This window comes from Perna viridis, chromosome 13 (genome assembly GCF_037379345.1).
Source record: "Perna viridis isolate PV_CMFRI_1.1 ecotype Kerala chromosome 13, ASM3737934v1, whole genome shotgun sequence".
Lineage (NCBI taxonomy): Eukaryota > Metazoa > Mollusca > Bivalvia > Mytilida > Mytilidae > Perna > Perna viridis.
The window spans coordinates 19,952,039-19,978,843 of record NC_142457.1 but is presented as its reverse complement, the minus strand read 5'-3'; the positions used below and the strand labels follow the sequence as shown (position 1 = coordinate 19,978,843).

At 34.7% G+C, this 26,805-nt stretch overlaps 1 protein-coding gene across 2 annotated transcripts; it reads left to right on the top strand.

Annotated features, from left to right (window-relative positions):
- The first annotated feature begins 68 nt into the window (after positions 1–68).
- LOC148599871 (pleckstrin homology domain-containing family A member 8-like) lies at positions 69–26,805 on the top strand. 2 transcript variants are annotated; one of them, XM_088557005.1, is made up of 12 exons: positions 69–355; positions 2,907–3,023; positions 6,959–7,126; positions 8,725–8,843; positions 9,346–9,516; positions 13,831–13,868; positions 14,678–15,070; positions 16,115–16,200; positions 16,460–16,518; positions 17,476–17,606; positions 20,777–20,909; positions 24,329–26,805. In XM_088557005.1, the coding sequence occupies exons 1-12, from the start codon at positions 316–318 to the stop codon at positions 24,524–24,526; spliced, it is 1,653 nt and encodes a 550-aa protein (XP_088413131.1). In that variant the 5' UTR covers positions 69–315; the 3' UTR covers positions 24,527–26,805. The 2 variants fall into 2 exon arrangements, with proteins under 2 accessions (XP_088413131.1, XP_088413132.1); XM_088557006.1 differs by lacking the exon at positions 69–355 and adding an exon at positions 2,469–2,591.

Below are 26,805 nucleotides of genomic sequence, written 5' to 3'. Positions count from 1 at the left end.
ACGACGGATAGAGGTGACGATTTATCGCACTTACAACCGGATGTTCTGCAATTTAAAAGGTAAAGGTTATATTTGGTTTTGGTATGAGTTGGCATGTTATGCCACTGTCAGTGTTTATGCCCGCTTAAAATTCACCGTTATTTTAATGGAACACACTATATCTTCTAGAGACACGAAAAATAGTATTGATTAGAACATTGATTTGATTAGTTTTCCTACAGAAATACGACATGACACTGAAGAGAAGAGCCGCTAACAGGCGGAGAAGTTGAAACAGGGAAGTCGTTCTCAGCGGCTCAGGCCCAGACCCGCACAATGGAAGGCGTTCTATGGAAATGGACAAATTATTTTTCTGGTAATTAAGGGAAAATACCTATATTTTGTAACAAAGAGCAATTGTACGTTCGTGGACACAAATGTAGCATTGCAGACTACTGACGTACTGTCAACATAAATTTTAATTTCTCCCCTCTCCACAGTGGAGATAATATGAGACACCTTAAACACTCCCAGAAAGAGGTGAATTAAAACACCTTAATCCTGTCATAATTTTTGTCACACCTGTTTTTTTTAACTTCCAAATTAGTAAAATTTGTCATGATATACAGTTTTTTATTGTCCTTATGCAATCTCCTATTGTCATGGTCTGATATATGTATGGGCCAAAATGTCCAGCTTTGGTAAGGAACTGTGGGTTGTCATGGTTGAAAATGTCTTTGAGTCGAATTTTCTGGTATTGATAAGCTGATTAGGTCATTTTCGTAAACATTAAGCCATAAGGTGCCATGTTTTGACCATCCCTATCTGAGAAAAAGCGCAGATTCGATATGTACAATGTATTAAAACATCAAATCTAGCTAATGTTACTTGACTGGTGTGGTCCTTAATTGCATTTACCAAGTACACGAAAATGAAGCTGCTATTGATATTGTTTATAAGCTTCTGATTTTACATGCACAAACTGCCCAACAGTATGGCGGACTCAGTTTGATAATGTATTATAAGTGAAGTCACAGTGGAGTCACCATTTCAAGAATTGTTTGTAGTTTATTAACCCTGTCTATACCAAGGTACATTTAATAGTTCTAACAGTTTAATAATATTTCTCAGTTATGTGCAGAAAAAAATACTGAAAAGTAAAGAGATCGAGCAATTTTATCTTAGTTTTTACTTTGGTGGAGTCACAGTGGAGGACACAAGTGACTCCACTGTGAAGAGTGGAGAAATCAGAATTTTGGTTGAGTATGTATGGTGTATTGAGTGTGCATAATTTGCCTATGAGTGAGCACAGCATTCTTTTTTTACAAGTATTAAGTTTCACTGTAAATGACAAATAGTTGTAGGCACATGCATTCTTTGGCAGTACTTACAGTACCTGAACCAATCCGGGCAACTATAATTGGTTTCTGATCAGTCATTGATCCATCAAACTGATTCATTAAACCAATGATGACATCACATGACCACTGAGCAGTAAATATATTCTACAGATTTCATTGTTTCTTTTGTCAATGTTTACAATACTTACTACATTGTATTTTAAAATCAACTAATTACTATTATTTTACATTTGTAATATTTCTATAAAAAAACTAATATGTGAATTTAATATCTTAAATTTCAGATCAATTTAATATGGTATTATATTGGATTCATTCCAATGAAAATTCTAGAATTGGTATGAACTGATCATTTGCTATTTTACATGTAATGCTCTGGTTCTTGCTTTCTGCGCTGGCTATTACTGCCAATATACAAGTACATAATACAGGTGTATACTGGTTTAATCTCTTTCTGAATAATGGTCTGCTGTGATAGAAGATGATCCTAACCAAAGTCTGATGATAATTGAATGCACCCATGACCAAGAACTTTGTCTTTGCACTGGAACAAGATTTAACAAAAACATTAATGAACCTTGTCATTCATTTATTCCTTAAGTAGGTCAGCATTTACAATCTTGATGAATATTCATGCTACATGTATAGAAACAAAAATACATGCATTTTGTATACACGTATGTCCATCACTTGTTGTTTTTGAATTTTTATCAAAGACTAGCATTTTGACCACTGGAATGGAATTAACCCAGTATATTCATGTATTGATTTTGTGATTACATCCCCTGGAATCAAATAAATGCTAGATGAGAAGCCTCAATTGGAAATACTTTCAAATGTCCACAAAAGAGAGTTCTTGAGTAAAGTGTAAATTGAATAGAATGAGCATTTTGAATTTGTTTCCTATCATAGTCCATGACTTTATATACATGTACATATACACTGCCTAGCATACATGTACATTTCCAAGCAGAATATCTTTACAATATTTTCACAATATCACCTGCCTTACCTATTTATCTTTGTTACCGTATAAATTCCCTGAAAAGTGAAATATTTTCAATTTTCAGATGGACCCAAAATGTACCAGTACCTCTTTTTTACATGTACATGTAGGTGCATTGTCTGATCAGGGACTAAATAATACTTTCAGTACTAAATAAATAGTTTGCATTGTCCTGATACACTGTCCATGTTATCATAGTTTGAAATGTCAGGGCAGAATTGCTGTGCATTCATAATAAATTGAAGGTAAGACTTACGATGTCATTTTAGTATATCACACATGTGTATGCTTTAGTGCCATCATTTAAGCATGCTAAAAGAAGCATTCCATCATTCTGTTGAATGTTTGGCCATCCCTTTCTTAGGAAAAAAGCTATGTTTTTATTATTTTTTATCAATGAAGTTAGCAAGTGCTTCCCAAGACTTGTTCCCTGAAAATATACAAACATGAATTTCTTGATGCTATTTTTAAGTTCCTTAATGAAAATGCAAACTATTTCAAAACTTGTTATTGTAATAGGATACAATATCTAGTAGATCATTTTGCATTATTTTTTTAAGGTTGGCAGTCTCGATGGTTTGTACTGTCTAATGATATATTATCATACTACAAGTCCCAGGAAGAAGTTGTCAATGGCTGTAAAGGATCAATCAGAATGGCTGTTTGTGATATAAGAGGTAATTAGTTGTTCTGTTAGAGGTACACGTTGAGGTTCTATCATCATTGTTACAAGTAAGATACAATGGACAGGTACACAAAATACAGTTATTGCCTTTAATTTTCTGAATCATCTTTGAATTGAGGCTTTTGTACATGTATGCATCTCCATAACATGAGAATTAATGCATGGGTTTGTATATAGAATTTTTTAAACACACGGTTGGGTATATTGAAAAATGGTAGGCCTTTTTAGATCTGTTAATGTATGCACTGATATTAGTGTGTGACCCCCACCTTTTAAGGTGATTTTAGTGTGTGATCTATCTTCAAGTTGCACCATTGTACCTTCAGTGTTATACCTATATATGTTATGGTGATTTCAGTGTGTATCCCTACCTTCAGTGTGGTACCCTGTCTATTCTGGTGATTTCAGTGTGTATCCCCACCTTCAGTGTGGTAGCCACTCATGGTGATTTCAGTGTGCAACCTACCTTCAGTGTGGTACCCTGTCTATAATGGTGATTTCAGTAAGTGACCTACCTTCAGTGTGGTACCCTGTTTGCTATGGTGATTTCAGTGTATATCCCTACCTTCAGTGTGGTACCATGTCTGTTATGGTGATTTCAGTGTGATACTCAGTCTGTTATGGTGATTCAGTGTGTGATCTACATTCACTGTAGTACCCTGTCTGTTATGATGATTTTAGTGTGTATCCCTTACCTTCAGTGTGGTACCCTGTCTATTATGGTGATTTCTGTGTGTAACCCTACCTTCAATGTGGTACCCTGTCTGTTATGGTTATTAGTGTTTGACCTGCCTTCAGTATGGTACCCTGTCTATTATGGTAATTTCAGTGTATGACCTACCTTCAGTGTGGTACCCTGTCTATTATGGTGATTTCAGTGTATGACCTACCTTCAGTGTGGTACCCTGTCTATTATGGTTATTTCTGTGTGTAACCCTACCTTCAATGTGGTACCCTGTCTGTTATGGTTATTAGTGTTTGACCTGCCTTCAGTATGGTACCCTGTCTATTATGGTAATTTCAGTGTATGACCTACCTTCAGTGTGTTGCCCTGTCTGTTATGGTGATTTCAGTGTGGGATCTACCTTCAGTGTGGTACTCTCTATAATGGTGATTTCAGTAAGTGACCTACCTTCAGTGTGGTACCCTGTTTGCTATGGTGATTTCAGTGTATATCCCTACCTTCAGTGTGGTACCATGTCTGTTATGGTGATTTCAGTGTGCAACCTACCTTCAGTGTGGTACCCTGTCTATTATGGTGATTTCTGTGTGTGACCTATTTTCAATGTGGTACATTGTAAGTTATGTTGATTTCAGTATGTGACCTACTGTACCTTCAGTCAGTGATGGTGATTTCTGTGTGTGACCTACCTCTAATGTGGTACATTGTAAGTTATGTTGATTTCAGTTTGTGACCTACTGTACCTTCAGTCAGTGATGGTGATTTCTGTGTGTGACCTACCTTCAATGTGGTACATTGTAAGTTATGTTGATTTCAGTATGTGACCTACTGTACCTTCAGTCAGTGATGGTGATTTCTGTATGTGACCTATCTTCAGTGTGGTACCTAGTCTGATATAGAACTAAGGAGGTGCCTTTTTAAATCAATTTACTTGTTTCTATTAATTGCAAATATTTATTAATAAATTATTAACTCACCCAGCTTAAAGGCTGTGTGAGCAATTGTCATGACTTTGCGTCGTTCATTGTCGTGTATCATTGTTAGTTTTTTTTAAACATCTTTTTCTCTGAAACTGCTTGACAAATTGGAATGAAACTTGGCATGGTTGTTCCTTGGGGTATCTGCACAAACTGATATAAAATTTTTGAAATATTGAAAAACATAGCATATGTTATTAAAAATAGAACATAGGAGTCAAAATTCATTTTTGTTTGCAATTGACTCAAAAACTGTTGAATTAAGCAAAATTCTGACATTTTCTATTATATTGCTCACCACCAGAAAACGGACCTATGCCAAAATTTTCATAACGGTTTGTCTCCTTAACTAGGAGTTATAGTCCTTGAAGCAGATTTGTTTGTTTTTTTTTCACATGTACAATTTGAAAATCATCTTCCCTGAAACCATGTGGCAAAATTCAATGAAAGTTGGCATAATTGTTCCTTAGTGTATCCTGCACTGACCAATCATTTAAAATTTTTCATCAATTGGAAAACATGGCCATTGTTGCTAAAAGAGGAAAATAGGGGTCAGAATGCCTTTTTTGCTATTTTTCCTCAACTAGAGAATAAAGAAGATGGAAGATACTCATCAGATAAACATGATATTCTGAGTTGACTGGTAGTATTGAAAATTTTTTTAGGTGGCTATTTTCAAAATGGCTGCCATTTTTCAGTCATTTTCATCAGTTGCTCAGATTCAAACGATTGTTTGGTTTCTCTAGGAGACATGGTACAAATGTATTCTAAGTTAAGGTACGAGAACACAATTAATTTCCCTTGGTTTTCATTGTATACGAATATAGTTCCAAATACACATAATATGATGCAACCAATGTAAAAAATCACAAAAATATTGCATTTAAAAAAAAATGTACATTTTAGAGGGGCCTTATTTCCTTCGACCATTGGACATGCGAGTCATGCAATGTACCACTGATACTAAATTTGCTATATCTTATATATTTTTCAACTAATCATGATTAAACTTTGTACTTGAAGTCAAAAAAGGTTCATCTTGACATGAGTGCAGTTTTTATTCAAATTGGGCACATTTATTGATCTAATAGGTACGAGAACACAATTAATTCCCCTTGGTTTTCATTGTATACGAATATAGTTCCAACTTTGGTAGTAGGTACCTTCCACATTTTTTCATATTTTTACTGGAAACTTATTTGCTGAAGTTTTGCCTCTAATTGGTAGAAAATAGGTTAAAATTACATGGGATTTTTTTTCATTAATCAATTCTGACTAAAAGTTGTGATTTGGTTCAGTGGAAGAAGGTTAAAATTTAGGACTTTTAACTCAGTTCATTTGTCATGTTTACCCCATCTCCCAATTATATGTATTAATTTCAGAAAATGATGGTAAAATTTTCTACAATTTATATATAAAATCCTGTTTGTACATATCTTTAGGCCAGAGAAGTTTCATTCAGTTTGCGCCGGTGGAATTTTTTTAATCTGCTCAAATGTGTATATTGAAATGCACTTGAAAATTAATTGCGGTCTCGTGCCTTAAATTGTGGTGATGAAAATTTGTTTTGGACAGCCATTTTCAAAATGGCTGTCATTTTATTAGAAACTAGATAAATAACTAGATTTTTATACTTGTTTTGATTTCAAAGATATTTGGTTTATATTGTATGGTCTCACGAGTTGAATGGTAATAATGAAAAAGTTGTACAGCCCATGAATTACATGGAACCTCATTTTATGTTCTTTCTCAGCAAATGTATAGCAGGCCAATGCCCCTCTGTATTCATTAATTTATGCTGTTTTTGTGGTCAAACATGGTAACAAAGCATTATACATTTACTTACTTAGTTAACAAGGCATTGTTTGCGAGGTGAACGATTCAGGCTCTTTGAGAGCCTCTTGGTCCATGCTACCAGTTTTTAGTGGAGTCCTGAGTTGCTCATTTGCTTTTGTTACTTTGAATGTATTATTTTAGTTACTTTATGTTCTTTGTTGTGTATGTGTTTTCCATGTCTGGTCTTTGTCCCTGGATTACATTCTTTTGATTACTGCTAGAACCTTTGGTTCCCTTGATTACACTTTCATTCACTTTCTTTCAAAAACCTATACAGTATCAAATATTTAATGATTTAAGAATGTGTCGAGCTTTAAAAAAAATGTTGATCTATTAGCCTCAGTGGTAATAAAACCTCATTTTGCAGACATTTTATTCCTTTAATGTACTTTTGTTCTATTTTGTTGAAAGTTAATTACATTGTTGTTATAGTTCACCAGACAGATACTTGTAGACTCGATCTTATTATACCTGGGGAGCAACATTTTTATGTCAGAGCTGCCACTCCTCAAGAACGACAGCAATGGCTGGTAGCATTAGGATCAGCTAAGGCATCAAAGATGAATGGTAGAAAACCAGAAGATGTTGTGATTAGTACAGGTAATAGTCTCACAATAACCTGGTATATCAGCTAAGTCTGGTGAAAGATTAGTAAAAGCTGTACAAGGTTTTTCATACTTGGCCCATTCAATGAGTCTTTGGTTTGCATTGTAACTGAATGTCGTCCGTCGATCAAATCTTTTTCATCACAATTGTTTTTTCTCTCAAGGGATGGATTGATTGCAAAGGAGAATGTTCAGTTATGGCCAATGTTGAATTTTGAAATTGTTCAAAATGAAGATTTTTATTGTTTTTGTGGACATAAATGTTTACTAAAGCTAGTTCAATAAGATTTAGGCCAAAACAGAAAAAGCATCTCGTCATTGTAGCACCAACAAAATTGCATAAATTTTGAAAAATCCATAAAATCTCAATATTTCAGCATATTTTTGATGATTTTTGTGAAAAATATATATTGCTCATGTGTGTTCATTCTTGATCTTTGTATATCTTTGTAAGACACAACAGTCAATATATATGGCCCCGTGCAGGTCCGGGTGTTAAAAGAATAGGCCTGCAGCAGCGCTAAGCTTGTCGTAAAAGGCGACTAAATAGTGCTCAGAACCCTAGCCGAGGGCTAGGGCACTCTGCCCACAGAGCAACTGGGATGTGTGCTCCAGGTGGTTGAATGGGGTACCCCTGGCGTGTTACATGCTGGGGTTGTCAGGCTATAATACAGAAAACCTGACCGCAAACCATAGTGGTGCACCGTGTTGGGAAAGATGCCACGTTCCTAGCACGCTAAAGAACCCTACCGTGATATTCTCCCGGAGTAGGAACCATAGGGCTCCACCACAGGAGGCTAAATTGCCCGACCCTACCCATCTCTCCCTATTTCAAGTGGCAATCAAAATTTGTCGACCCCATTGTCCTTGTGTCCCATCCCTTTTTCATTTCATCATCATTTCATGTTCATTTTATCATCAGTTTCATGTTCATCGTCTGAACATAGCTGAAATATTGCTGCTCGGACGTTAAACCCCAACAAACAAACATACAACATATATGGGGATGCGGCCTCTTCACTTTTAGGCAAAAACCACAGAAAAATATGTGCATAAATGCAACAAAATTGAAGATTTCTCTAATATTGTGCTAAGTTTGGCCGCTATTAGGTCAGAAACATTCATGATGTTGCCAAAATTGGCTGAGATGTATTTACTACAACCATTATCCTTTCTAATAAACTAACTAGTAATAGACCAATCCCCATATTTCATATGTTTTTTTAAAAAAAAAACTTTTTCTCTGAAACTGCAAAACCAATCAGAACAAAATTTGGTATGATTTTTCCTTAGTGTGTTCTGCAAAGAACTGTTGTGTTTTTTTTTTATTAGTTGAAAAACATGACCACCATTACTAAAAATAGAACATAGGCGTCAGACAAATGTTTTTTGCATATATCTCCAAAGCTGTTAAGTTTAGCAGAATTCTATATAATGTTCACAACTAATTTTTATTAAGCCTTTGTGTATAATAATTGTTTAATCAACAGTCTACCCTGGATTGCAATGAAAAGATAAAATATTGCTAGAAGTGTTAAAATCAGGAAATCTATTTTTTCACTATGACATGTATCAATAACATTTATTTTGTAGGAGATATGTCACCTGACCTTTTACGAACAAAGAAGTCTGAACTTCGTCTTTACTGTGATTTACTGATGCAGCAGGTTCATTCTGTTAAAAGTTCAGTACAGGACCAGAAGGATGCTCAGGTGAGAGGTCAAAAGTTGCATACAGGGCAATAGTTCAATACGGAACTAGCAAGATCTTCAGGAGAGTTGGTAGGGTTGAAAGTTCTATACAGGACTAATAGGATGTTCAGGTGAGAGGTCAGAGTTCAAAACAAGGTCAGCAGATATTCAGGTGAAAGTATAGGGACAAAAGTTTAATTCAGGACTAGCAGAATGTTCAGCTGAGAGGTCTGAATTTCAACACAGGGCCATCATTGTGTTCAGATTGAAGTCAAGATTGGAGGTCAAAATTTCAGTACAGGGTTAACAATGGTAAGGTAAAGTAGCTTTGTAGTCTGTTTTTCAATTATTGAAGGTTTAGGAGTATAGGTCCATTATTAACATGTTTGATGAAGTACAGAATATATCAATATAAAACCTTTGTTATGATGCAGATGTAACTTTTAAAGCAGATGAATTTCATTTTATTGTAAAATATGTTAAGCAAGTTACAATATTTTATTTTTCTTGTTTCTGAATATAGAAGCTGGAAGAAGCAACATCTTTGCTGGGACCAACTTGTGACACATTTATACAGACATTAGAAGAGTGTATGGCTTTAGCTAAAGCTGGTGTTGGTATGGAGACTGGAAAACAGACATCTCCTATACATTCCTCAAAGCCAACCCTTCCATTACATATTCCCCCTAAAAAGGTTGGTTTTTTTGTCAGAGATTAGAACAACAATGAAGTACCAATCCACATAAAATTCAGACACTGCCAATTGTAGGGTAGTTTGTGGTGCAGAAAGAAACCCACCAATAAAACAATGCTTTAAAATTTTAAAATCTACATACATCGTTTCTATGTGATTATATAGTCTGAATGACAAATAAGGACTGGCCATGTGGTCACAGTTTCCTAATAAAGACTGGCCATGTGGTCACAGTTTCCTAATAAAGACTGGTCATGTGGTCACAGTTTCCTAATAAAGACTGGCCATGTGGTCACAGTTTCCTAATAAAGACTGGTCATGTGGTCATAGTTTAATAATAAAGACTGGTCATGTGGTCATAGTTTCCTAATAAAGACTGGTCATGTGGTCATACTTTCCTAATAAAGACTGGCCATGTGGTCTCAGTTTAATAATAAAGACTGGCCATGTGGTCACAGTTTCCTAATAAAGACTGGCCATGTGGTCACAGTTTCCTAATAAGGACTGGCCATGTGGTTATAGTTTCCTAATAAAGACTGGTCATGTGGTCATAGTTTAATAATAAAGACTGGCCATGTGGTCACAGTTTCCTAATAAAGACTGGCCATGTGGTCACAGTTTCCTAATAAAGACTGGCCATGTGGTCACAGTTTCCTAATAAAGACTGGCCATGTGGTCATAGTTTAATAATAAAGACTGGCCATGTGGTCACAGTTTCCTAATAAAGACTGGCCATGTGGTCATAGTTTCCTAATAAAGACTGGTCATGTGGTCATACTTTCCTAATAAAGACTGGCCATGTGGTCTCAGTTTAATAATAAAGACTGGCCATGTGGTCACAGTTTCCTAATAAAGACTGGCCATGTGGTCACAGTTTCCTAATAAGGACTGGCCATGTGGTTATAGTTTCCTAATAAAGACTGGTCATGTGGTCATAGTTTAATAATAAAGACTGGCCATGTGGTCACAGTTTCCTAATAAAGACTGGCCATGTGGTCACAGTTTCCTAATAAAGACTGGCCATGTGGTCACAGTTTCCTAATAAAGACTGGCCATGTGGTCATAGTTTAATAATAAAGACTGGCCATGTGGTCACAGTTTCCTAATAAAGACTGGCCATGTGGTCATAGTTTAATAATAAAGACTGGCCATGTGGTCATAGTTTCCTAATAAAGACTGGCCATGTGGTCATAGTTTAATAATAAAGACTGGCCATGTGGTCACAGTTTCCTAATAAAGACTGGTCATGTGGTCATAGTTTCCTAATAAAGACTGGTCATGTGGTCATAGTTTGCTAATAAAGACTGGCCATGTGGTTGCAGTTTCCTAATAAAGACTGGCCATGTGGTCACAGCTTCCTAATAAAGACTGGCCATGTGGTCACAGTTTCCTAATAAAGACTGGTCATGTGGTCACAGTTTCCTAATAAAGACTGGCCATGTGGTCACAGTTTAATAATAAAGACTGGCCATGTGGTCACAGTTTCCTAATAAAGACTGGTCATGTGGTCATAGTTTCCTTATAAAGACTGGCCATGTGGTCACAGTTTCCTAATAAAGACTGGCCATGTGGTCATATTTTCTTAATAAAGACTGGCCATGTGGTTGCAGTTTCTTAATAAGAAATAAAAGTGAACTTTGTTAGTTTTGACATGCATGAATCACCTCTTGTCTGATAATTATACTTAAAAACAAAAAGGTTAATGATAGTTAAGTGAAGTTGTTTACCATGTTGTCATCTGAAGACCTAATAACTTACATATTTGAGTAAAAGTCAACTAAAGTAACTAAAGGAAGAAAGATTGGGAAGTTTGGTTATAGGCACTACCGTTAATAACCAGGGACAATGATTGTGTTTGAAATCCTATTTTTTGATTCATTTGTTACCAGGGTTTGTTCAAAAGTACCGATAGTATAATTCTGGCTTTTTCTGAAACTTAAGTGTCTTATCTAGAGCCTACATTTTTGCTGTGATCACCATTCTATAGACAATTAAGTTTCCAGACTTGAGTATAATTATATGGATTTTTATGAAGTTATACATGTACCAAAAGTTGCAATACCAAAAAAAAAGAGACTAGGATTCATTTTTTGGGTTGTCACAAGAATCGTTTAGGAATTAGGGACGATAAACAAGCATTTCCATGATTTATGGCCAATACTTGACTATAAGTGAATGGATCTTTATTTTTAACAATGTTTAAGTTATACCACTTGGTGCCATAACACAAAAGGAATGCTTGAATGGATTTAGAGGGTTGTCACAAACTATTTAGGAATTTGGGGGAAAAGGGGCAAGAAACAAGCGTTTTCATGATATCTGGACGATAACTTGACTAAAACATGTAAAAGTGAATGCATCTTTATGGAATTACACCACAAGGAGCCATACCTGAGAAGGAAGGCTGGGATTGATTTTGGGGTGGTCACTTGTAAATTGGTGCCAAAAGGGGAGGAAATGATCAGTTTCATTATAGAAAATATACCACAAATGAAGACTGCCATTAACTTTTGTATTGTGACTTGAATTGCTGAGGAATTAAGGGCCAAAAAAGCCAACATTGTCATGATGTCCTGAAAATTACTTGACTGAAAAGTGACATTTTTTCAAGAGGGTGCCATACCTTTAAAAGAACTGAAATTGATTTTTGGGGTTGTGACTAGAACTATTTATGAATAAATGGCCAAAAAGGGGACACTTTGATTCTGGTCAATTTCTTATCCTGTGTTAAACATTTAGTTGAAATCAAAATTCAGAGCTGTATCAAGCTTGAATGATGCATTCATACTCAACTATTCAGCTGTATCAAGTTTGAATCATGTGAATGATGTGTTCATACCCAACTATTCAGCTGTATCAAGTTTGAATGATGTGATCATACTCAACTATTCAGCTGTGTCATGTTTGAATCATGTGAATGATGTGATCATACTCAGCTATTCAGCTGTATCAAGCTTGAATGATGTGTTCATACTTGAGTATTCAGCTGTATCATGTTTGAGTGTTGTGTTAATACTCAGCTGTTCAGCTGTATCAAGCTTGAGTGGTGTGTTCATCTTCGACTGTTAAGCTGTATCAAGATTGAGTTGTGTGTTCATACTCACTACTCAGCTGTATCAAGCTTAAGTGGTGTGTTTATACTCGACTATTCAGCTGTATCAGTCGTGAGTGGTGTGTTCATACACGACTATTCAGCTGTATCAAACTTAAGTGGTGTGTTGATACTCGACTATTCAGCTGTATCAGTCGTGAGTGGTGTGTTCATACTGGACTATTCAGCTGTATCATGCTGGAGTGGTGTGTTCATCCAGGACTATTCAGTTGTATCAGTCTGGAGTGGTGTGTTCATATTCAGCTTTTCAGCTGTATCAGGCTTTAATGATGTGTTCATACTCGACTATTCAGCTGTATCAGTCTTGAGTGGTTTGTTCATATTCGGCTTATCAACTTTGTCAGGCTTGAGTGGTGTGTTCATATTCAGCTATTCAGCTGTATCAGGCTGCACCCAGCAGTACATTTTATTGACAGTTAATGGATAAGGGTGAAGTGTATGTACAAGGTACTTTATAGCATCTGAAAGTTTCTGACTTATTTTAAAAGGTTGTTTGCTTAGGCATCTAAAAATAAGGGAAAAAAAGGAAGTGCAAAAGTGTTTTTCCTGTAGTAGTTTACTTAATTTATTTCAACACAACATAAATTGTTTGAGGGTATATTGATTGGTTTTGTGTTAATGTTATATAAAAGTTTGCATCCAAATTTAAAGATGTGTAAAGCTGAGTCAGTGCAATGTAAATGATTTTTTTTTATTAATTACATGTTTTGTTTATTTCTTAGAATGTTTAAGAATTGGGAAAATAAACTGGTTACCTGTTCATTTTGATGTTTTTCTTCCTTGGAGTACATATAATAGATGTAGGATGTAACAATGAGTTCATTTTGGATTTTGTTCATCCGCGACTATTCAGTTGTATCAAGCTTGAATGATGTGTTCATGCTCGACTATTCAGCTGTATCGGTCGTGAGTGGTGTGTTCATACTTGACTATTCAGCTGTATCATGCTGGAGTGGTTTGTTATTGCTTTGTTGAGTTTAAAATAGAATTTTGATGAAGTCACTATTTCAGTAAGGTCAACTGGAAGTTCTAGTTCCAAACCTTTGATGTTTGAAACAAGTTATCATCATTGCAACTCACAAATGTAATAAGTTTTAATGTGTTATTCTGAGTAAATACTTTTGACCTCCTGGATCATATTAACCTGAGGCAGGATCCATATTTTATTGCATGTTTCTTGTAATCAATTTTTTTTATTTCAGACAAAACATGGCTTGCATAGGACAATGTCTCACGAAGCGTAAGATCATTTCCATCAGTTACGGGACAAATGTTAATTGATTATCAGTGGATTATATAACATTTACCTCAAAAGCAAAATTAACTGTAATTTTTGGGTAATTTTCAAAACTTTGATACTGAGTATCTTCATCTCCATTTTTAAAAGAAATATTTTGGCATACATTTAATTTGTTTGAGTCAGGTTTAACCAGTTTTTGATGTGTATTTGTTTTGGATGGTTTGTTTTTAAAACAAACAGATTTTTGGTAAATACTTGTTTAGGTTTTTACCAATTACTATTGACTCAATTAATTTTGCCTCAGAAAGTAATTTATTCATGAATGTAAACTGCCAACATCAGCTGTGCAATATCAATTGTAATTGAGATGCCAAGAGGTGAGTATCACAAAATATGGGTGTGTCAGAAAGACATTGTTAAAAAAAAAATTATAAATTATGAAATGTAACAATTCATAGTCTGGTATTTGTGTTATACAGAATATTCTATTCCGACATTTTGTAAAGATTACCAAGATAAAATCAAGTCTGATTAAACTAAGATGAAAGCTATTAAGATCTGACATATAAATTTTATCTTTTTGTGAACCAATATATACAAAAAAGATATCACCATGAGGTACAGACTTTTCAGTTTCTGTGAAGTGAGTGCAGCAAACCTGCTCTGTAAAGCTGGCTATCACCTACAAGTTACATTACATTAGATCATCACAATAGCAAATTTCTAGTAATATGGTATTAGGCTTTCTATAGAACAAAGCTTTTAAAGTAACATTGTTTATCAGTTATAAAAAATATTATGTTTTGCAGACACTCACCAAGGAGTAGATCAGGCAGTGAGTCACCAATCACAACTAACTCTACCAGGAATAGAACTACTTCTGAGTCATCAATTTCAAGTCACTCTATTTCTGAAATGGACATCACAGGTGTTCTTACTTCACCAGGCAGTCAATCACAAAATTTTTCCCATAATGCATTGCCACAAAGTGGGAACAATTTTCAGAATATATCCCACAATGCATTGCCTTCAAATAATATGGACCATGATTCTGCACACATTCCATCATTAGATAGGATAAAACAAGAGACTAACTTGATCAGTGTTGAATCAATGTCAACAACAAGTGTGAATAGTGAAGAGGAATTTAAGGACGCCATTGATGCTAAAATTCCTACATTTTTCTCGACAATGGATACCAGGTATTATTTTATCTCCATACTAGTTAACTTCTAATAATTCAATTGGCTTAGAGAACATGTCTTCACATATACTCAGGTCATATATCCATGCAACTTAAGCACTAGCATAAGGTTAACTTTAAACAGAGGAATTTATGCCTAATGTTGACTGGGAACATTCATTTTCTAGCAAAATGTGAAACATATTTTCAATTTAATCCTACTCTAATCTGTTATTACCATAGATGTGGTTATTTTACTTTTGTCATGTGTTTTATGTACTTGTGTATATCTCCAGTATATTTAGATTAACTTTATTGACGTAAGTATATGTATGATGGCATTAGTTGAGAAATATGGCACGAAAATCGAAACTGTAAATTCCAAAGAAAGAAGTCTTAATACCTACATGATCAATCAATCTAGAATATAAATAAGTTTTATAACTCTTGATGTCAGCTGCCTTTCAATTTTTTTTTAATGAAATTCTGATTTTTTTTTCTATTTTTAGTCTTTAGACTTTAATAAAATGGGATGGTATTCTGTTTTTGGGCTATGATACTAAATATCCTGCAGAAATGTATATGAAACTTTAACGAAATGTTTATTGTACCCCACAAAGTTTAGGAGGAATATATACGAATCACAGTCTGTTTGTGGCCACATTTATTGTAAGTGGGACTACTCCTAAATTGTTCAAGTGATGAAATCTTACTAGAAGGTTTGGCATCATATATATAGATGGAAGACTTATAGTTTGTCGGATGACTCCTTAGGATAATTTATAGTTTGTCGGATGACTCCTTAGGAAGATAATCTAACAATGATTTTACTTGTCAAAACCTCTTGAAGACAACTCCCCCTCGAAATGTACTTATGTAGTCATCCTAAATAACTGAAGGGATTATGATGAAATTTTATAGAAAGGTTATACATGGTATGTAGATGAAAGAATAAAATTGGTATTGAAAGACTCTAAAAAGAGATTATCCAACTTAGAGATATAACATGTTACAGTTTTTTATTCATATTCCATTCCTTTAATAATCTCTATTTTTGTTGCAGTTTTATGGATATCCACCTAGATAACGATGGAAGCATTCCTGTAGAAGATTTCCTTAGAGCAGCGAAGGCCATATTACCCTTGTTTGGTTAGTAATTATCAACAGGGACTTGCAGGACAACTTACTTCTGTATAATTATGTGTCTGTTTGTCAGTTTGTCTTCCCTTTTAAGCATATGAATTAAATGTCCATACTTGTGAAGATTACTCAAGGTCTACACACTTAATCAAGCTAAACATGCCATTAAAAGTTTGTTAAGTCTTAGAAATTGATCTTATGAAATTAATCTGCAGAATATTTTAATTATTGAAACCAGTGTTTTGATAACATGCTTCTTTGTTTGTAGACAAGTTTAATGCCACGGCTTTTGCTCCAGTGAAAATGGATTTCCAAGGCAATATTAGGGTATGTGTGATCACAGGGTATAATCAGGTCAAAGGTTATAGAGCAAGGCAGCATGCTGTAATATAATCATAGATTACAGGCTGTAATTGGTTCATATTTTATATAAGTGTTTTAAATTCAATGCATTGTAAGACTACGATTGAAAAAGCTTTGATTACCATGGAAACAAACCAGAGTTATTGATTTCTGTTTTCCAAACTACAAAAGGAAACTTGATGTGGATGTCATACTTGTTTTGGAACTAAGAGCCAAAATGAAAGCATTTCAAAAGTATGTAACTCATGTAGAAAATCACAATGTTCTATATTGCAAAAGTTAGACTGTGATTGACTTGAGTCATTATTTGTTATTTACATGTAACAGTAATAACTAGTAACATGAGTAAGATTGTATGTTATAAATCAAAGTTTTTCACTGGATACCAAAGAGATATGTTTTATAATCTCCATTCACGAAGATAAATACTCATATATGTTCAATACAGCTCTGCAGTTCTTTTCACAAAAGATTGTAAGTGTGAAGTTAGTCATAACTGATGATGTCATAATAGATCAAGGTATTGTGACATCATAACTTATAACTAATTTTGCTCTTAGGATTTTTTGTGAAAGGGCTGCTGTAAGGAAACAAAGTAATGAGAATAGGTATGGTGTATATGTCAAAGAGACAAAAACCCCAGGTTAATGAAATTGTCAGCCAAAGGCCACCCTTTGGTCTTCAATGAACAACAAGGAAACCTCTCATACCACAGGGCTGGCTGCAACTGGTTTCAAAACGTCATTATACACAGGTACAGTGATTTTCCCCTATATACCAAGTAACATAAAAATAAACTAAAGGTGAAAACAAGACATATCTGTACAGTGGCCATAAATACATGACTTGGGACAGGCCCAAAAAAAGACTGGTGTGGGAGTATGTTAATACTTAAATGATTGCGTGATTATTATTTTACAGAAAATCCACCAGAAGTATTCAACCAATACAGCACATTTCACAACATTACAAAAGATGATTTTAGCAGAACTGAGTCAGAAACAACATCTACTGTCTAACTCAGCTACAATGGCACTGCTCTGGATGAAAAGGTTTGGGTAGATTAGTATGATTACCTCTGGGGGGGGGAGGGGTTACATGGGAATCACCCTGACTGCCAGACAAAAATAACATCATTTGGATTACTGCCATGTCACCAAAAATGAATCTTCTCCTATCTGGATCACTGACATGTCACTAGTAACAATCTGACCCTATCTGGATATCTGTCATGTCACTGATAAATTTTCCCCCTATCTTGATCACTGCACACATTACCAGTTACAAATATCCCTTTTTCTGGATCCCTGCCTTGTCACCAGTAACACATCTGCCCATATAGCTATAGGGTCTCAATGCCTCATCTCCAGTAACACATCTTTCCCTATACCTATAGGGTATCACTGCCCTGTTACCAGTAACACATCTTCCCCTATAGCTATAGGGTATCACTACCCTGTCTCTAGTGACACATCTGCCCCTTTAGCTATAGGGTATCACTGCCCTGTCTCCAGTAACAAATCTACCCCTATAGCTATAGGGATTCACTTCCCTGTCACCAGTAACACATTTTCCCCTATAGCTAGAAGGTATCACTGCCCTGTCTACAGTAACACATCTTCCCCTATATCTATAGGGTGTCACTGCCCTGTCTCCAGTAACACATCTGTCCCTATAGCTATAGGGCATTATTGCCCTGTCTCCAGTAATACATCTGTCCCTATAGCCATAGGGTATCACTGCCCTGTCTAAAAAGTAATACATATTCCCCTATAGCTATAGGGCATCACTGCCCTGTCTCCAGTAATACATCTGTCCCTATAGCCATAGGGTATCACTGCCCTGTCTCCAGTCACACATCAGCCCCTATACCGACAACTTGAAACTTAACATCATAAACAAAAGTCACATTATGAGTCGCAAGTTATTATTGAGATTTTCTATAATGAAATCAGTTACTTTCTTTCATTTGTCTTATCATCATAAGCATTTTTCTATACTTAACCCCACTTACATAGAGTATGATTTTTGACATGACTGTATCAATATATGATATTTTAGGTTTATGCTTTGGAATCATCGAAAGTTGTTGTCAGAACCTTTTTTGAATCTAGATTTACTTAGATTACTGCATAAATATGCATATTTTCATCTAAATGAGGCTAAAACAGCTTTTATTCATAGTAGTACCATTTTCTAAAACCACATCACCAACTCCATTCCACACTTTAGTATAACCAAGAAAATATCAGAAATTATTATTGATGTCTGAATTTACATTGTAAACTAATAAAACATGACTAAAAGAGGAAAAATAAAGTATATCTCCTAAAAACTATTAAATATAGTGATAAACATACTCTCATAGAACTTAAACATATTTCCTAGATTGCTCAGTCATGTAGGTAATATAAAAATTACTTCTGGTTTGCATAAAAGTGGTTTAAATGGAAGCAAAATATTGAATTATTTCAATTTAGGTCTATTTTATGCAAAATTTCCAAAATGTTAAGAAGGATCACCATGAAAGGCTGATATAAGGTTTTTTAATATGCTTAGTTCCACAACTTTCCTTTAAAGTTGGCCACCTGGAGCCTCTTTTTTACCTTATATTTCACAATAAACAGACAGCAAATTAAAAATATTCTACTTATCCTCACAGGTTGTTATATTATAGAATTTCTCATCCCTGAAATTTGGTACTGCCTCGAAAGATGCAATTTTAATTTGAATTTGCATTATGGACCATATACCGGCCAAAATTATGCATTGTTGGGTGGTAAAAGAAGCATAATTACATGATCATTGTTTTAAGTTCTTAAATATAAGAAAAGTGCCCAATCAACATGAAAATATAAGAAATGGAGCAAAAAATAGACAAAACTTTATTTCAGAGCATTTTTATATCTTCCCATGTTGAATAATGGGAGCAATCTGGAAATGTTGACTCAGCAAAATTTCATGAACCTGCTCAACAAATGATTTTAATATTTGTGTTTTTCAGCTATCTGGGCTGATTTCTTTAATTTCAGGTACAAGAAGAATTAGAAAAAAACCGGGAACGTTAAATTTCTCAGTTTTGCCAAAAATCAGTATAGGTAGAACGGTACTATTTATTTCCCATATTGACCATAGTGAAACTTTTGAAAAATTCACACCTTTAAAACAATGAAAGAACTATAAACTGACTTTTTTACAGTCATATCTTCATTTCCCTAACTAAAATTGCAATCAAAGTCATAGCAAAACTGTCTCGATTCTTTGGTATTTTAAGTAAATAATGTTTGGGGTCAAAGTTTTCCCCTTTTTCTGTGAATAGCACATAAATTTTAAAAAATCATAATATTTATATAAAATGGTTTGAAAAATAAATTAATGCAATTTTTTTTTTATGTATAATAATGTTAGTGCCTGGAATTAATTAAACATTTTAGGTATCAGCACAATTTGTCCAATCACAGTGTCCGGGAGTATTTACTTAAGTAGGGTACACAAAAGGCCAACCTAAAACAATGAGAAATAGTACCATTCTACCTATAGCTATAGGGTATCACTGCCCTGTCTCCAGTAACAAATCTGCCCCTATAGTTATAGGGTATCACTGCCCTGTCTCCAGTTACACATCTGCCCCTATTGCTATAGGGTATCACTGCCCTGTCTCCAAGAACAGAACTGCCCCTATAGATATAGGGTGTCACTGCCCAGTCTCCCCCTATAGCTATAGGGTATCACTGCCCTGTCTCTAGTAATACATCTCCCCCTTTAGCTATAGGTATCCCTGCCCTGTCTCCAGTAACAGATCTCAACTTATAGGGTATCACTGCCATACTGGTGATACTATCTATACAAATTTTAGAAATGGAGAAATTCTACATATCTTTTAAAAAGTACCTTATGAAAGCCCTTATCTAAAGCTTAGAACATGATATACATGTGCTAGAGTTGATAAACAATCAGTGGTGTTCACCTTTACAGATCTGCTAGTGTTTCTGTGAATTATGGATTGTGTATCTGTCCATAGTATCTATGTTAAGTCACAAAACTCAGAATTTTATAACTGTATTAAAATATGCCCATAAAAATACTGATTGTCATACACAGGAATAAACAGGTCTGTGCTAGTTTTCTTAATCACATGAATGAATCTCATATTGGCTTGTAGATTATGTTTTATTTATTAAAACTGTGAACACTTATAACTTATATATGTATTTCTTTTCAGGGGACTGGAATTTATCAGAGAGTTTCTGCATGAGATTTTGAGAGGGGAAGTAGATTTGTCTCTTGCTGTTGGAACAGCTTATGGAAAAACTCTTAGGAACTACCATGGCTGGGTTGTGAGAGGTGTATTTGCAGTAAGTGTGTAGTCCTTATAGCCTCTTTCTTTTGGTTCACAAATGATATTTAAAAAAAACTTTTAAACATTTATTCATAGCTGAGAACTGAAAAATAGTGGTTATACCTCCTGCAAACAAAGTTAGGTTATATATGATTCATCCTGCCCGTATATCTGTTTAAATTTCTTAGAAATAAACAAGTCATCCTAAACCACTCAAAGGGTTGGATGTCGTTTTATAAGAAGGTTTTATGATGTTTTTGGGGCCAGCTGCAAAAACATCATTGTTCATTGAAGACCAATGGATGGCCTTGAGCTGCTTTTTTCATCCCAGTGGGGTTGTTTTCTCTTTGACTTATACACTGTACTTATTCTTGTTATATTAGTTTCAAATTTAGATATATATAAGGAATTATGATTACTTTCAAGAATTCCAAAGGGAGATATCAACTTGTGTTTTACATGTTAATGCACTGTAATCCCAATTCCTCCAAAATCACTTGAAGGGATTATGATTAAGTTTTTAAGAAGTATTGGGCATCATATATAGATGTGAATATTGTTGGATGTTAATCCAGCTAAAGGTTTGTACATTCAGCTGTGTTTCCTATCCCTAATTGTTTATTGGAAATTTATTGACAGGTGTGTGTCAGTATATTGGCCAAGTCACCTGTGATTATGATTTATCTGATTAGTTGATTTTATGATTAAACAGTACATTTGCAGCACCATTGCGTACACGAATGAATTGAAGTGACTGGGAGAATTTTCATACATTACCTGATTTATTGTCCCCTTTCGGCCAATGCCGAAGGGGGCTTAGGTTTGCGCTCTGTCCGTCAGTCTGTCAGTCCTTCAGTCACACTTGGTTTTCCGGACTTTTTTTTGTAATGCCTCATTCATTTGGTATATAGTCTTATCATGACAAGTTACAAGTTAAGTTTGAATGACGTAACGGTTGAACGATTTTTACAGAAGTTATGGCCCTTGGACATAGAAAATCTCATGCAATTTTATGTTTTTCGGACTTTTTTTTGTAATGCTTCAACCAATTGATTTCATATTTGGGATATAGTCTTATCATGACAAGTTACAAGTTCGAATAACCTTACGGTTGAATGATTTTTACAGAAGTTGTGTCCCTTGGACATAGAAAATTTCATAAAATTTTATGTTTTCCAGACTTCTTTATAATGCCTCATCTAATTGATTTCATACTTCTTAGCTAGTCTTATCATAAGTTAAAAATGAAATTTAAATATTGCGGCAAAATGGTGTATATGGAACTGATGGCCCTTTGACATAGAAAGTTACATAAAATTTTATGTTTCATCATTTTGATGCAAATTGCTGCTGTCATTCTAGAGTTATTTGCCTTTTAATTCATAATAACGAAGTTTGTTTCAACTTTCCAGGTGATAGAAAGAGAATGTCTTTATGCAGCTTTCTGTAATGCAAAAATGTTATTATCTACTGTAAAATGAAGCTCAGGTTTGATTTTGATGGAATGTGCTTTTGCTGTTCAAGAGTTATTTTCTCTTGATTGTTAAAAAATAACACCATCCATTGTTAGTTCACATATATAAAAAAAATCTCATAAAGGCAATGAGTTCAAAGGTTGGAAGGGGACACTGTATTGCATCAGCAATACTGTCAGAATGCTTGTTAAATTAAGAAATAAAATTAAAAATCCATCATTGTCATGTCAATCTTTCAGTGGTAACAAAAACATGTGATGCCGAAACTGCAAATCATTCGTAGTTTTGTAATTATTAATTATCGAATGAATAAATTGGATAGAAGCTGTACCACTTCCTTGTAGGGTTGTCAGGTTGATGAAAAGGAAATATCACAAGCTGTACCATTTTCATGTAGGGTTGTCAGGTTGATGAAAAGGAAATATCAACAAAACTGTACGTCAAGTAGGAATCTACTATGTGGAAGCTTTATACAGAATGTTTTAAAATGTTTAAAGAAATTAATATAGATGTTAGTTTACAGAAAAAATTATGAACCCTATACTGACAAACTAGAACTCATTGAAATTTCAAGTGATTTGACATACCACATAGTGGGTAATTATGTTCAGGTTCTATTTTTGACATACTTTATTGTCTGTCTATAAACCCCAAAATAAATTATGCCAAATATTATAGTCTGTGCTTAAGTACTAACTGCACATTTAAGCTTCCATAAAAATTAAAAGTGCCAATGTTTATACCTATTTGCCTCAATGTTTTACACCCATCAATATAACTTCCATATGGTAAATAGCTGCTGGTTTTAGAGGAACATCTTGTTCTATGGCTGCTGGTTTTAGAGGGGCATCGTATTCTGTGGCTGCAGGTTTAAGAGGGGCATCGTATTCTGTGGCTGCAGGTTTTAGAGGGACATCTTGTTCTATGGCTGCAGGTTTTAGAGGGACATCTTGTTCTATGGCTGATGGTTTTAGAGGGGCATCGTATTCTGTGGCTGCAGGTTTTAGAGGGGCATCTTGTTCTATGGCTGCTGGTTTAAGAGTGGCATCGTATTCTGTGGCTGCAGGTTTTAGAGGGGCATCTTGTTCTATGGCTGCTGGTTTTAGATGGACATCTTGTTCTATGGCTGCTGGTTTTAGAGGGGCATCATATTCTGTGACTGCAGGTTTTAGAGGGACATCTTGTTCTATGGCTGCTGGTTTTAGATGGACATCTTGTTCTATGGCTGTGGTTTTAGAGGGGCATCATATTCTGTGACTGCAGGTTTTAGAGGGACATCTTGTTCTATGGCTGCTGGTTTTAGATGGACATCTTGTTCTATGGCTGCTGGTTTTAGAGGGGCATCGTATTCTGTGGCTGCAGGTTTTAGATGGACATCTTGTTCTATGGCTGCTGGTTTTAGAGGAACATATTGTTCTGTGGCGGCTGGTTTTAGAGGAACATCTTGTTCTATGGCTGCTGATTTAGAAGGGCAGGCATTGTATTCTGTGGCTGCAGGTTTTAGAGGGGCATCTTGTTCTATGGCTGCTGGTTTTAGAAGGGCATCGTATTCTGTGGCTGCAGGTTTTAGAGGGGCATCTTGTTCTATGGCTGCAGGTTTTAGATGGACATCTTGTTCTTTGGCTGCTGGTTTTAGAGGTGCTTCTTGTTCTATGGCAGTAGGTTTTAGAAGACTACTAGACTTTAACTCTTTGCCACAACTTTTGCTTCACTCCATGACATTTTCAACTCTTGACCAGAACTTCTGCTTTACCCCATGTTAATTTTAACTCTTTTAACTCATTTTCAATTTTCCTTCTCCCCATTTGCTTTTGGTAGGCATCTTTTACCTTGTAGGGCCCATCAAAGGGACAGGTTTGTTTTATGGTGGCCAATTTAAAAGTTTAAGACTTTTCTTTAATTATGACATTTTAGTTTTCAATGTGTAGTAAATATCATAATAACTTATATATATTTTCAGGTAGCTTCTAAAGCTTTGCCATACAGAAATGTGTTCTTGACCCATTTATCCGTACCAGGAGAGGAGAGAAGTGGGACACTATTTACCCAATCACTCATGTCAGACATTGAGCAGTATATTACAGCTATGGATGTTGTTATTAAGATACTTAATGACTTTTATCGATTACATGATTTAGATTCTAATGATACTGTATGATTGGTACTATGTAATAATACATGATTTAGATTCTAACGATACTGTAGAATTGGTACTATGTAATATCCAAACTCCCAATATGAAGGATTTATTTCAAATTTGGTATACATTTGTGTCTATATATAGATGGGGGATAAGTAGTAGCAACCTATTACAACATCAGGTGCAGCTTCCTGGTATTACTTTGATCTATATTTTTAGAGTTTGGGGTATGTTAATTGTTAGTCTGTGTTAAACAGGACTTATGTTGAGGGATACTCAAACATGTCATAGCTTTTTAGGTCTCTTTGTCCACAGCATTTGCGAAGATCAAAGCGAGACGTTGCAATATTTTTTTTTTTTGCATCCATTGTCTCTTTTTGTTACATATGAACATGATAAACTTTTGCTCATTTACATGAAAACCATTGACTGATTTTAACCAAACTTAATTGGAATATGAAAGGGAGAATCTCTACAGAATCTAATTATTCTCTTAAAAATTTGATACAAAGATGATCTAAGTGGCCTCTACAGATGGTCTGTATTTGAATTGTCCATGGTTAAGTTACCATTGAAGACCTCTACAGATGATCTGTATTTGACTTGTCCAGGGTTAAGGTACCACTGAAGCTCTCTACAGATGATATGTATTTGATTTGTCCATGGTTAAATTGCCTTTGAAGACCTCTACAGATGGTCTGTATTTGACTTGTCCAGGGTTAAGTAACCATTGAAGACCTCTACATATTATTGCAAAGTCGTTATGGTTTGTTTTTTCGTTAATACTTAACCATGATACATGTCTAATAAGGGCTCTCTAATTTATTTTATTTTTTGTTTTATTAGATCAAGGAACATGCACTTTTAATTCCTAGGTTTTAAGATTTAAGAATCTAAAGAGCCTCTAATTGTTCAGTAAAAAGAACTTATTGAATTAATCGTAGTGCAGGCATATACCTTTAAACCATTTGAAGTTTTTATTGTTTTTGAGATCTGCACATTTCTGTTAGTGATGTTTTGTTAGATATGATTTGATTAAATTGCATTTATAATGTACTTCATTAATTGCTGTGGAAAATAGAGTAGCTATGATGCCTGTCATTACAAAAACTGTACTGTAACTGACCTTAAACATACTCTTCACATTTATTTAAGCTGGAAGTTGGTCCTTCAATACTCCAGATTTTTGTAATTCATCCATTCTAACTAATCATATTATATGACAAATCTTTTTCCAGAGGAATTGTATTGAATTTTATATAGTTAATAAGATGGTTGACTTCATAGTGTTGGTCAGAAACATGTCTTATGTAGTTAACCGCACAATTTACAAGGAGATATAAACTTTCTATCATTTCATAGGTATTTTAATATAAGTTTGATTTAAGGTTTAAATATATTTTCAATTATCCAGTAAAACTACACAATCAAATTCTTCACATGAATTTCACAAATATTTCACATGAAATTGGCATTAAGATAGTTGACATGATTTCCACATGGAACCTTGTGAACTTCACATGAAATTGGCATTAAGATAGTTGACATGATTTCCACATGGAACCTTGTGAATCTCACATGAAATTGGCATTAAGATAGTTGACATGATTTCCACATGGAACCTTGTGAACTTCACATGAAATTGGCATTAAGATAGTTGACATGATTTCCACATGGAACCTTGTGAATCTCACATGAAATTGGCATTAAGATAGTTGACATGATTTCCACATGGAACCTTGTGAACTTCACATGAAATTGGCATTAAGATAGTTGACATGATTTCCACATGGAACCTTGTGAACTTCACGTGAAATTATTGCAGATTAAGTTCATGTTGATTTAACATCAACTTCATATGATTTTCACATGAATTTTACATGATGAAAATTTGCCTAAGGAAGTTCATCAGTAGATTTTATAATGACTCGACTAGCTGTAAAACTCAAGAGCAGAATTATGTTTTTATAGCTTCCACTTACTGTAATTTTCTTTCACAGTTTAAGAACGTTTAATTGTTGGTAAGTACATGTATATATTGAACAAATGACTTATTTTTTTACAGTTACCTGAGCAGTTTGAAAACATTTCATAATTGTATGAGGTCCACAGCATAGAATACACAAAGATGTCATAGGATTCACTTATATTGTGTTGGATCTTATTAACAAAATGTCTAGAAACAATGAAGGGGAGCAATAGATGGAAGGATAATAATCCTATTGGTTTTTCATCATTCTAGTTCTTGACATCAGTTTGCATACAAACTTTTTTAAGTATTAAAATGCAGAAACACA